Genomic DNA, 14,011 nt, shown 5'->3' with positions numbered 1-14,011 from the left:
TAATATTATATAATATTATATAATATTATATAATATTATATAATATTATATAATATTATATAATATTATATAATATTATATAATATTATATTTCCCAAATTTGACATTACCCGTACATCAGGGTCTAAGTAATCTATGGCTATAAATTTTACATCCAGTTTTTTCCCTCACCTTTCCCTTCTGTAACCGCCAAATTTCTTAGTCGTTGGATAGTAATTATGGCTAGATTCACATACACATTTCTGGATGAACTACGAGAATAACAACTTTCCTCTTCCATAAGAGCCTAAAAAAAATTAAAACATGGATGTTACAATAAACTTTTACCCAAATAAAATAAAAAAATGCATTAACCTATCTCCTAATATATTACCAATCGGCAACAATCCTCCTCTGATTCCATTTTCTTCAGTAGCTCATCAAACATAAGGTTACAGTACTTCTGTCGAACATTAGCTGGTATTTTTGATCCATCAACTGATGATATTAATGGTCTACAAGTAACCTCCTGTGCACAGGGAAAGAAGAAAAAAATATTATTTCAAACAAAAAAGTGATCTAGTAAAGACTTCCTCAAAAAGCCATTGATATCACTACACACACACATTCCCACAAAACTAATAAACTTGACCGACAGAAATCTACCTATAAACAAGGTTGATTTCATCAACATAGATAAACATGAGTCCTGTGGTGATTTTCATGATGATGCACTATTTTAATGTAAATTTTGACTTATTTTTTAACAAGATCTCGTCCTACTTCAATGTGGCTTCTCCTTTAGGGCAGAAGCTTCTGATGCCAACAGAGAAACATGGAAAAACTTGGGTTATGCCTGAAGTTTCTCTTTTTCCTGCAAATATGAAGAATCATTTTGTATTGGCAAAAGAATCAAATGATGAGGAATTACTGGCAGATTACTTTTAAGCACCATAGAGAAAATGCAACAAATATAGAATTTAATAATACCAAAATCCTTAATTCTTCTAACAGAATCAAGAAATCTTGGAAAATTGACAAAGAAACATGTGGATAAGAAGCTTTAAGTTCTGTCGGTCTTCATGATGATTCCAGAGCTCTCATGATTTGCTCAAAAAGCATTCCTTACATTTCAAACCTACTTTGCCTAACCTAAATAAATAAATAAACCTAAATTGCCTTACATATTTGGTTAAACCCAAACAAATAGGAATAGATGATATTGACTATGCCCTCCCTAGTTAGACACAGAGAGAAATAGAAATATATACTTCTCGTGTCACGTTTGGAATTTGAACTCATAGTCATAGTTAAAAAATGTTCTCAAATGATGCACCTAGTCTACATGATATTAACAGATTAAATCCCTACTTCATATGGCCTCATTTAGATCCACAGCGACATCTAATTAATATCATAAATTAATAATATTTTCACCCTCCAATAGGAGCTCAAAATATGTGCCTATTTATAAAAGAAAAGGTGCTGCAGATGATTTAAATATAACTAGCCAAACCAACCAGCCAAATTAAACTATTCGCAAAGATTGTTATGAACATTTAATACAATCATTTGCTAAACTTTCTTTATGGAAACAATATTCTAGCTGTGGGTCAACATTGTTTTATACCCAACAAATCTACTAAAATCTGCCAGGTATACAGCTATAAATTACTCATTAACATCACTGGTATTGACTGGTTAACAGCAATGATATTGCCTAAGTTGCCACCTACACTACTCCTAAGGACTGTGAATGAAGCGAGAACTACAGCAAGTATAAATTATACTACTGAACAATAATTAGGGAGAACAAAGAAAAATCATAAATGCATTTTATCACAAAATCTGATACCTTGAATCTGGGTATCAGGGATCCATCTAAACATTTATATGGTCAGGCGGCCAGGTGTTGAGATAGTAAGCATACACTCAGAAGTGCTCACATTTTTTAACACTGAAAACATTTTAATCAACTCTTATTCTCAATTTCTTGTATAAAACTCACTCTGCTCTGTTTATCCTTTTTTTATGCAATTTTTTGATGAAGTGGAGACGATGCAGTTTTGTAACATTTTTTTAATCAATTGACAAACTCATTTGCCTTTATTTCCACCAAAAATTGGCTCAATGCGTAATTATAATACATATTTATTTTATACATAATCACCCCTTCATCATATCAACATTGAATGTCGATCCTGCCCCTTCATTGTACCCTGCTCCATAGTCATGTTATTGTTAAAGAGTCTAGCGGTTGTGTCACCTGGGTCCCCGCCAAGTGCTTTGCACCCAATACCTCCTTTCGTACTCCCAGTTTCCTAATTGAAAGGATGTGTGGAGGGATATGGAATTTCTCACAGGAATTAAGAAAGGAAGTTTGATATGCTATTTCTTTTATTTTCTGAAGAAAACCAGACATACATAGAAAGATTCTTTCTTACTGCATCAAATATCCCTACCTCTATAGTTATTTTAAACAAATAAATAAAATAGTTTCTTCATTCATTTTTTTGACTTAACTAAGAATTCCTGGGTTGATATTTTTTTCTTTCATGATTTCTTTGAGACGTTCTCTCTAAAACCATAGCTTTACCATCTAGCTGATAGTATTTCATCCCTTCATAATAGCATATGAAATCCTACGATTGAAAACCAATAAACAACCAGTCATTGGTCAAATGCATAAGCAAAATACATAGTTAACTGCTCTCCTTAAATCTTAAATCATACAAATGATATCGCAAAATAATTGAAATTATAATAAAGCAAATATTCATAGAAAACCATTTGGGGTGTATATTGCTGCATAATATCTCTCCTGGTATTTCAATGATCAAGTGTATTAACCTTGAAACCTTGAAGTCTGATCTTTACTAATTTTTAAATGACACTGTTTGGCTTTACAGATTCAAAAAGAGAGTTGAAGATTTTTAACAATCGTGCAATTTTTTTCTCACGCAGAATGTGGAGTCAAGAAATCAGCATCTCGTAATACATAAGTTAGGAAGATCTTTGTGGATTCATTTACATGCCATGATAAGAAGGTAGTTCCTTCCGTAGGAAGTGATTCTCAGCCAATCATCACAAATAACATAGCTATCAACCATGGTGCAGTTCAGCCTGATACCGTGGAAGTAGTAGGGCATCATGAAGACGTTCAGCTCGACCTATCTAGGGAGAGACTGCTGAGTTTACCAAATATCAAATTGAAGTAAAAGAGGTGAACAATATGACACTTGAAGTGATGGTAATACTCAGCCTGCAGGTAAAAACCATAGAACCACTGTATTTTATAATCAACTAGACATGCTCTACGATTCTGAGGGTTTCGTAAATTTAAGTTTAAAAAAACATACTGTAATAAAAGAATAATTTGCGAATGTTTTGTTGCACAAAACCAGAATTTAAAGGTTCAAAATCCAGCAGTATTCCACGATGTGCATGGGTTGAAGTCTCCTGCGTGACTAGTGAAATCACCAAAAATGATATAAAATCATATTTGAAGGACAGATATCACTGGTATGAATTTCTGCGCATGAAAGTTTGGTCGAGCTATATCTTTATAACATTTTTCATCACAGTATATTGCGTCATGCTTGATGACATATATAAAGATATTGCTTGGCCAATGTGAACTTCATTCTAAGGTACATATTTTTAAGATGTTGATTCAAATGCACTAAAGTACTCTGAAATCAAGAAAATCAAAGTGGATATATTGAGGGGTATAATGCACTATGCTCCTACCAAGTGAGCCTATGGTTATATGGGGGGATCGAGATGGTGCGGTGGCTATCATACTGGCTTCCCACACAGAGGGCCAGGGTTCAAATCCCGGCGGTGTTGAATATTTTTCAGAAGTATCTCGATCCCTACTTGAGGTGCTTTGTGCAGGGTACTTTGAGTGAATACTCCGTCCATCAGATGGGACGTTAAGCTGCGGACCCCTTGGCGACTTTTGTTAAAAGTAGGCTAATGCTGACGCCGGGTTTCTCTCCACCCTTCATCCTTTCCTATCCATCCCCTATGGCGCAAATGACCTAAGCTGTCAGTTGCCTCCCCTAAATACTGCTACTACTATGGTCATACAGTATGGCCTCTAGCAATCTTGAGTTGGTTGGCTTTGACGTTGGCCCTTACGTTTAGCTGCTACGGCAACTATGCCTTCAAAGATATTGCCTTCACCACCTTCATCTTGAGTGCATTAATTATCAAAGGAAGAATAGTAAAAAGAAAATCTTCATACCTCAAGAGAGACTATTTGTTGCAGTGTTCATGTAAGCAGCAAACATAAATATAGAAGATGAAAAAGATAAGGCTTGAAATAATCTTGAAATACAGATGTAAAATTGCATTGAAATGAGTTTTTTCAGCAATTTATACAATGAAAAGTCTTACCGAAATAGCTTATGCTTCACCTACAATGGATAAATTAATTTAATGAATGAATGAAATTGTAGGAGAGATTTTCCAATTAATAAATCAGAGATTAAGTGTGGGATAGGTAGATTTAAGATTTTATTTTTCCAACCAACAATAAGGGATCAGAGTAACGTCATCAAACTGCATCAGGGGGGAGAAGTATTTCAAGTCAATATTATTCTGGTGAGTAATTACCCCCTGTCAAAAACCCTAGTGGTAGCTCAGGGTAATATGTATGTATGTAATGCCTAAAACAAAATTTAACAAGGATTTATCCCGGATTCTTTACCTTTTTTCCCTGGTTGATATTTTCTCACATTATTTAACTCGATAAAGTTCCTGCAAATTACACCTTGTTTCTCTGCTATTATTTTGGCCTACTAATCCTAAAATCATCCGAAGAAGAAATCTTTAGAACAAGCACAACATGTTTCTGTCAAACACAAAAGCAATCATCAAATTGCACAGGCGATCTTACACTCTGGCAGCTTTTTGTGGTTTCCATGAAAAAACATGATTGATTTCATAAACGCCTGGGAGTAGTTAAAATAGACACTACATCATGCATAGCAACTTCTTCAGAATTTGCAATTAGACAAAAAATGTTGTACTACAACATTTTCAACGGATGTCTTCAATGATTATTTCTATATTAGTTTTACCCCACTGATACTATTGCGAAAAGGTTCTATTCTAGCCTCTTCGATGCTGTCTGATTGTCTTATGTATAGGTCATTCTAAAATTGCCATTAATTTCCAATGACCATGGAGATGAAATGCATGCAAAATGAAAGATACATATGCACATGGAAATGCATACAAAATGAAAGATACAATTCACATATTTGATCACAATTCAGTTACTCAAGAAAATAACCTTTAAAATAGAACCATACCTTAGGTGGAACATGGGCAACTCTCTGTGAGCCTTTAGCAATGGTCTGAGATTTTGTTGGTTCAGATTTCGCACTCTGAACTTCAGCAATAATTTTTTCTTTGGCATCCAACAATTTTGAAACATTTGGGACATGTGCAATTCTTCTTTTCCCTGTAAATTAATCAATAGAAATGAGTTAAAATTATTACATAGATAATATTATTGACTCAGTTTTCTTACACATCAAAGTGAACTAGTTAATTTTTTACATGCCTAAGACCAATGCAAATACACTGGTACCCATAAATAACACCAGGAAATTTGAATGCTAATTGGTAATATGTTTTACATTAACACTCATGATATATTATTCTCCAAATAAGAACTTTCTCACTAAAATTAAATTTAAAGATATTCCAAGGAATATAACTGAGAAAATATGATTTGCATCTAATAGTTTAGCCTTAAGCTCTTGATTTTCTTCCACATAGTGGATGATGAGTCACCCTCTAGATGTAGAAGTTAGCTGCGAAATAAATGATTATGCTTAATGAATAAGCAACCAAGGACATTTAGCAGCAGTGCTTGCAAACAACAGAACACAATCCTTGCACAAGATGACCTAAAAATTAAATGAAAGGGTAAGAAAGTCCCATGCCTTGGTGAGTGGGTGCCACCAACAATAGGCTGCTAATTACCTAGAGAAGGGGTCAGCCACTTTTCTTAACTGAATGAAGGTGGAGACCATAGTGGTCAGAGCAGCAACACATCTCACTGCAGGCATGGTAAAAATGACTTCAACTTCTGCAGCACTACAATTCCTAGGCATTGGGAAACCACTCCCATCCCAAAGAGGAGCAACCAACAAAACATTATTTATTTGGTTGATTTTAAAAAAGTGACAAGAACCCTCTCCATTAAAATATTTTAGGCATAAACCAATTCAAATCACTGGGAAAGGACTACTAGAAAGAGTAGATCAGTAAAATTTGGTAATCAAATTATGATTAGGACTTGGAATGTCCAGGCATTCCCAGTATACAGGAGGCAAGAGGATGTAAAGGTAGAAATTCTTCAATTTGAGTTCGATATCTTGTGTGCAAGTAAAATAAAATGGCTCAAAGGAGACTCTTGAAGTGAAAGCAAGAGGATCATTCACACAGGCTTCAAGAATATAATGCTGGAATGGGCATGATTTTGTGGAAAAGTGCTGCAATGAGAGTGAAGAAATTCCTACAGTACAAAGAAAGAATCTTAATGTGAAGATAGTCATAAAACACACAAATACCTTAGTGGTGCACACTTGCATGCTGACAAAGGATGAAGGAGAGGTATAAGTATGCATAAATTTGCAGCTATAGTTGCAATAAAGAAAAAAGACCACCCGAATACTAGTCACCATGAAGTGGAAGATGAAAAAGTACAATCTTCAGATACACAAAATTAAAGATAAGGTAACGGTCTGTAGTCAAATTAGGAATAAAAACCTCCAAGCAAGACTTATATGGGTGCAAGATCTCTAACAACAGAAGACGTCAGAGGGATATAGTCAGCAGAATATGAATGGCAGAGTTTTTCTATCATACCAGGATGTAAGTCATCAAGTATGTGGTTACACAATAACAGAGAATGGCAAGATACCATCAATTGCAACTGCTTACCAACTAAAACATTTGTATACTTCTCTTAAGATTATGACAATGGAAACTACTAGTATTTTATAAAAAACACATTTAAACTATGGCCAATGAAATTCATCTCCACTTCAAGTAGTAAACATGGTAAAACATTATTCTACACCCCTTGTTTTATGAGCCACATAATTATATTGGGCATGCATGCATTCCATAACCATTATATTAAATATAAAAAAGTAATTGCCAAACTTCAAAGATTTAATGTACATCAAAGCATTCATTCATTCACTTTTCTTCCTATTATTTTTGGTGAATCCACACTATGTTACAAAAAGGGCATAATTATGGATGAGATGATGAGACCAACTCCCAAAAAGATTTCTTCGATAATCAAGTCTTCGGTCAAGGAATTTCCAACTTTATATTAAAAGGATTTAAACTGAAAGAGAACAAAAGATAAGAAATCAGGCCTAGGTTTAATCACATAATGGATTAATGACTCTAGCAATGTAGTCAATCTAATGATAATTAAACAAGGTTTGGGGAAATGTTGTGAACACATTAATGATGGTGCCAAGAAAAACATCCTAAGTAAAGAAGAATATGCAAAGCCGTATATCCTTATATCTATGAATATTCTTAGATGTAATGAATTTACGATTGCCAATAAACTATTGAATTAATGTGATGATACAATTATATTCAGATGATCTTGCATTATAACTGAAGAATTAGGGAAATTCTCTTTAAAATTGCATACAATTGAGCCTTTACATACATACAGTAAAATCTCAATTATCTGTGCATGGATTATTTATTTATTTATGTATATACCCTGAAAGCCACTGCAAGTGTGTGTGGCAGGGGTTGAATACATACCAGAATAGTTTTACCTGAACATGAGCGTACCGTGGTTGAACAATGCTATTATGATCCCCAATTGTCCGTGGAAAAAATTACATCTTAAATCTATCTGTTGTACACTTAATCCCTTTAATTTTATCAAAATGATCTCTCCTGCCGTAGTTTGATGGGGGTAATAGTATATTTTCAACATATTGTTAAAGAGACGTCCTTCAAATTTATGCAAGAGTTTCAATCTGTAATTTAATCTTCACTCTTGTCAGTGATTCCCAGCCTAGCTGCTCCAATATTTTGGATACGCTACTAAGTTTACCATAACAATGTTTAACAAATCTAGATCCTCTACGCTGCACGCGATCCAATGTGGCAATTCATCCAACTTTGTGAGAATTCCATATACTTGCAGCATATTCTAAATGAGACCTAGCCAACAACAGATAACATTTTTCTTTGACCTTTTCATCACATTTACCAAGTACTCATCTAATAAATCCTAATTTTTTGTAAGGTTGTCCACATATTCCCTGTATGTGTTTCACCCCAGGAGAGATCGCAAATGATGGTAAAACCTAGGTATTTAATTGAGTCTACAGATTCCATTTCCATGCTCCCAATGCAGTAGGCATTTAGGTGGGAATTGGTCTTTTTCCAAAAATTTAAGACTGCGCCCTTTTTAAATTTTACTCTAATTGCCAAGTGTCGCACCAGCATTGTATAGCATGAAGGTCATCTGATAAAGCTGCTCTGTTCTAAGGATCATTGATATCATGGTAAACCACTGTATTATCTGCAAAAAAACGTACCTGACTACTGAATACAGAGTCAATGTCACTAATACAAAGTAGGAATAAAAGAGGTCCAATAACACTCCCCTGGGGAACACCTAAAGTAACTTCTACTGCATTTGAGCAAACACAATCTATCATTACTCTTTGTACCCAACCATTCAAAAAGTCTTTAATCCAACCCCAAATATTTTTATCTATGTCATAGATAATTTATATTATCAAGGTGTCTCACGATCGAACTAGCAACTATATATTCCATAACCTTGTACTAAATGGATGTGAGGGAATTAGGACTGTAATTGCTTGTTTCCTCCTTGTCCCCATATTTATATATTATCCATGCTCTCCTCTTCCTAGCAGCTCAAAATCCTAATAAAATTACAAAAGATAATTGAAAATGTTGAAGCTTTATTAAACTTTTTTTAAAAATACAAGTTTGATACATTGAATTTATTGGGAAGTTTTCAATTTTACAAAATCAATACTTGTTAATTGAACTCAAATATTTCAATTTAAATGATTTTTACTATCCGTAATTTCCTAACATTGTGTCCCTTGCAATCATTAGCCCTGAGAAATCCATATTCTCCTTTACAGCGAGCAAATGCATAGCTTTCCTATGCTACAAAATAGTCATTAACTATCTACGCTTATCATTTTAATCGGTATCAAATGATAGCAACGAATTTGAATCATCGATATTTTGTCAATATCCGTCCTTTGCCAGAAATTTGTTTTTTCTTGGCTTTGTGATTGGTTTATCTGTCTGAGGAAATTACATTCTACAATTCACTTGATAATAGTTCTGTTCTGGAAAACTATATTTCCACCCTTTTGAAAATGGCGGAAAATGGAATAAATGTACTAAAAAATGTGCACTAATCACAAGGAATGAAAACCTAAGTCTATTTAAATATCTGTATATATCACAACATATTTTGGTTACATGGGTTTTTTGATTATCTGCATTTCATTCTGCAGTCATTAGCAATGATAATCAAGAGTTTAATGTATATGAAAATATTAGTAACAATTTATTATATTGACAAATATAAGTGCTTGTCTTGCCTCTTTTCATTCATAACATGCATAAAGCATTCTGGCAACTTCACATTGGAAAAAACTTATTCATGAAAAATCCTAGTAGACATCCAATCTTCACGCAATAAAATATTTCCAATTAAAATATTTCTTAATCCAGAATTATATACTTTTCCATCATTCACCAAATGCTAGGGAATAGAAATATATGTCAAACTACACAGCAGTGCATTAGGGTATTTGGTAATTAGAAATGCAGATCAAATAAAATCATGCTTATAATTTAACCTTCATAGAACCATTTTAATAACCCCATGTGCTCATTACAGCTGCAGTGCAATCAATAAGAAATATAAAAAATAAATGCAGTATTCAACTCAAAACATGGTTTGAAAGGTGACAGTAGTGTTCACCTAATACTAAGACCAACACCATGTGAAATTCACACATTAGGGTGGGGGTACTAGTTCCTTTCCCTGTACCACCTATGGTTTCCAAGGAAGAACTCGTACCCAAAAATTCACTCAGCTTGGGTGAAGCTGAAAGTCCACAGAATCAAACCTCCTAGTTAATAATCCAGCACCCTAACAACTGGACTATCATGTCCCTTAAGGAAAGTAAATTTAAGTGTTTACCTCAAGCGCCAATTCATGCTCCAAAGTTATGACCACCCATTTTTAAATTAAATTTTAGATTATAATTACAATTAATGGCAATACATGGCAATTAAGGTTTCCAAGGATTTTCAAGGAAATATAATCAACATCAAGCCAAAATTCTAGAACAAAATTGTTTTCAATAATCTATTTAAGTTAAAACATAGTCACTAAGTTTTAAAGCAATTTTACCATATTGACAATCAAAAACTGCCCATTTCCTGGGCCTGAGGCCATAATACAAGGGTGGTTTGAAAATTTCTTGGTATTGCCCATATATGGCACCACTACTCGCATGATTTTTTTCTCTCATGCTGGCACAACTTTAAGTAGACACCCTGTTAAATTGCAAGCCAATCCATCCAGCAGTTTGCTGTAGTCAGTTGTTTCAATCAGTTGTGATGCATGTGTTTCTACAAATGGAAAATATCGAGTATTGAGAAGTGATCAATTTTTTGCTTAAGTAGGTTAAATTCCGACCAAAATTCTTTCAAGGATTGTGAGTGAATACGAGGACTCTTCTCCTCCCATTTCCACTATGAAGAAATTGGCAGCCAAGTTTAAACAGTTCCGTGAAAGCCTCCAAGATGATCCATGAGAAGGACACCCAAAAAGTGCAACCACACTGGAAATCATCAAAAAAGTGGATAACATGATTTTGGAATGAATAACTGATCAAAAAACTCTTCCCCTTGATAAAATTTTTTTATTTAAATAAAAAAATGTTATCAAGTGGCAGTTTCTTTGGAATTTGGAAAAGTATTTTGATCAGTTATTCATTATGTTCGACTTCCACCATATCACGCCTGAAGCTACTCAATTTATGATTTTGGAAGATTGGTATACGGAGGTGTATGAAATTGTTAATACTCTAGGGATATCAAGAACATATTGGTTACATTTTACTCAAGGAATTGCCCAATACAACGCTTTGTGCAAAATAAGTTCTGTACCTGCTCATTGGGGATTAAAACTGCATTCAGATGATACTTTCCAAACATTGCTTAGTGCACTTTACAAAAAACAAAAGTGATTTTCCGCATCGATTTGTAACAATGGATAACACATGGAATTGTCATTGCACTACCAAATCGAAACAACAATTCACCCAATGGATAGAAGCCAGTCCTTCAACTCCAAAGAAGACAAAGGCATTGGCAGGAAAAGTCATGGTATCCATTTTTTTTGGATAAAAACGAATTCTGTCAATCAAATATCTTGAAAAAGGTAAAACAATAGCAGTGGATTACTATTCTAACCTTCTAATAAAACTGAGAGTAAAAATTCGGGCATCCAGGCCTGACATGCAAAGGAAAAAACTTTTTCCACTAGGGCAATGCACCTGCCCACATAAGTGCCTTGCCGATGCGAAAATTAAGAGACTTGCACTATGAAGTGTTGGAACATCCACCACCCTATTCCCCAGATCACTTCCGGAAGAACATAATACAGACAGGTTAATGGCAATAGAACACCGCTGGATGAAATTATCAATATTAAAGGCAATTATGTAAAAAAATAAAACTTTTTTGAAGCATATTTTGTCGTTTACATTATCAGGCCAATAACTTTTAAGGTCAACCTCATAAATGATGTTGAAATTGGCAATGAATAATCAATAGAATTATACTTCTTTTACCCATGAAATGCTGGAGCAGAGTAAGTCAAACTGAGGCATACACATGATAAAATAAATGAAATAATTTGCTACGGGTAAAATAATAGAAGAATGGAAAGAAAACTGTGAACTGAAACTCCAGAATGGAAATTAAACTACGTTCCAATGACTGCCCTGTTCTGACCTCTATATATGACCTATTCTCTATATATGAACTCTGGATTCATAATTCCAAAAGTTCCATCAATGGAAAGAATAGAACATGATGTTACACATTGCTGCTGCTTCACCATGTCTCTGTGGCACTAAGGCAGCAGAGAACTTCATCGGCGACTTTAAGAAGCTCCTAGATTCTATGGGTTACCTGCCACAGACTACAGGTGATGTGGATGTCATGAGAAAGCCTGAGAAAATGTTGCATCATATATTACGAAGTATCACTCTAATAAGGTGGTGGCATGCCACAAATTAATTAAATGATAATGCCGACCTAGATTTTCACAAAATCTCGAATCATCAGCAATAATGAATGTTTAAGAGTAAAAAAAAGAATTATGAATACATAATAAATTATGAGCCAATTATTTTAATTCTTTTTTTGTTTTTTACAAATCAAATTTGCATTCCAGGCTTCATAGCAGTAGTTATTAGGGGAGGTGACTGAAAGTTGAGGTAATTTGCACCATTGGGGATGGATGGGGATGGAGGAAGGGTGGAGAGAAACCCTGCATCGGCATTAGCCTACTTCTCTTAAAGAAAGGCGCCAAGGGGTCCACAACTTAACATCCCATCCAACGGATAGAAGTGCTCTCCCAAAAGCACCTCAAGTAGGGATCGAGATACCTTCGAACCTATGCCACTCTGGGTGAAAAAGCAGTACATTAGCCACTGCACCATCTCATCCAGATTCTAGGACAACTAACATTGACATAGCTGCTAATTTTCTAATTTAACAAGTCTTTTGTATTAAGTATTAACATTGAAATACTTTGATTTTCTGTCAGATACAAGTATGTATTTTTGTAAATTCGAACATAAAAAATTAAAGTGCATCATTTGGGCCGGAGGTTCAGCATTAAATTCTATTAATTTTAAAAGGTGTAAAAAATGTAGAAATATCTTCAACACACTTAAAACCTCACTCAATTTAACCTATGGGATGATAATTTACTTCTCAATTATGTGCTTTAATTTTTTACCAAAGTAAAACCCATTAGGAACTTAGAATTTGTCTGAACATGCATATATATTGATTCAAATTGATAAAAAGTTTAACTTAAAAATATTTCATTCATTCCATAATGACATATATGATGCAACTCTCCATCCAAATTCTGAGCTAACAGGCTATTTAAGGACAAAATATTGGATGGATTTTTTTCACTATAAATTTGTTTTGCATGCACCCTATATCCTAGAGCAATAATTCTACGAGTTATGGGTTACAGAGTTAAGCACCCAATTAAATTGTGATAGGATGTAAGAAGCTACTAGGATGCTAATTAAGCAATGATATCAAACATTTTGCTATTTTGCTAAGCATAATGAGTGTGGTCGCATTTATTTGGAGAATGTACTTTAGTAATTTATTACTTTTATTAAAATCAATCATTCAATGATCCAACTCGAAAGCATACTTATTTTTAAATTGTGTAAAAAACACCAATGTTTCCATTTAAAGAAACAAACATCAATCTGCTCCCAGAAAAAGAAAAACGCACGTCTCAGATTGGCAAGACTGAATTAAAAAAGAGACTTTTGAAAAAAAGATGCAAAACAAGGATATTAAACCTTGAAAAACAGGCTAAAATAGAGAAATGTGAATTCAAAAATATAGTGATAATACATAATAACATTATTAGGGATGAGGATATACAAAGCATGGATTTTCCTAATGAATCAACATCCTTTTCCAACACAACACATTCTTATTCAGCTATGATTGACCACTTGTGACAACATAGGATCCAGAAAGGAGCAGCCATTTATGGATTGATGATATGAATAACTGGAACACGAAAATAGCCCAAAACTGCACTTCACCCAATTTTTTCCAAAACCAAAATTACATGTTCAACGATAAATACAGGTTTTGGTCAGTTAAGATTTTTAACTTCTTTAACAGC

General features: G+C 34.0%; 1 protein-coding gene across 2 annotated transcripts in view; it reads right to left on the bottom strand.

The window, feature by feature from the left end:
* LOC139685782 (RNA exonuclease 1 homolog) overlaps positions 1 to 14,011 on the bottom strand; it is a 70,766-nt gene that overhangs the window by 23,177 nt on the left and 33,578 nt on the right. For both annotated transcript variants that reach the window (XM_071582897.1, XM_071582898.1), the window contains 3 exons: positions 5,301 to 5,452; positions 374 to 508; positions 172 to 286 (listed from right to left, as the gene is read on the bottom strand). In XM_071582897.1, the coding sequence (XP_071438998.1) occupies positions 172 to 286; positions 374 to 508; positions 5,301 to 5,452 (402 nt within the window). The remainder of the gene's footprint in view (positions 1 to 171; positions 287 to 373; positions 509 to 5,300; positions 5,453 to 14,011) is intronic.

Source organism: Hetaerina americana, unplaced genomic scaffold, assembly GCF_022747635.1.
Source record: "Hetaerina americana unplaced genomic scaffold, ioHetAmer1.1.p SCAF_12, whole genome shotgun sequence".
Lineage (NCBI taxonomy): Eukaryota > Metazoa > Arthropoda > Insecta > Odonata > Calopterygidae > Hetaerina > Hetaerina americana.
The sequence above is the reverse complement of the archived record's forward strand: the minus strand, read 5'-3'. Positions and strand labels throughout refer to the sequence as shown.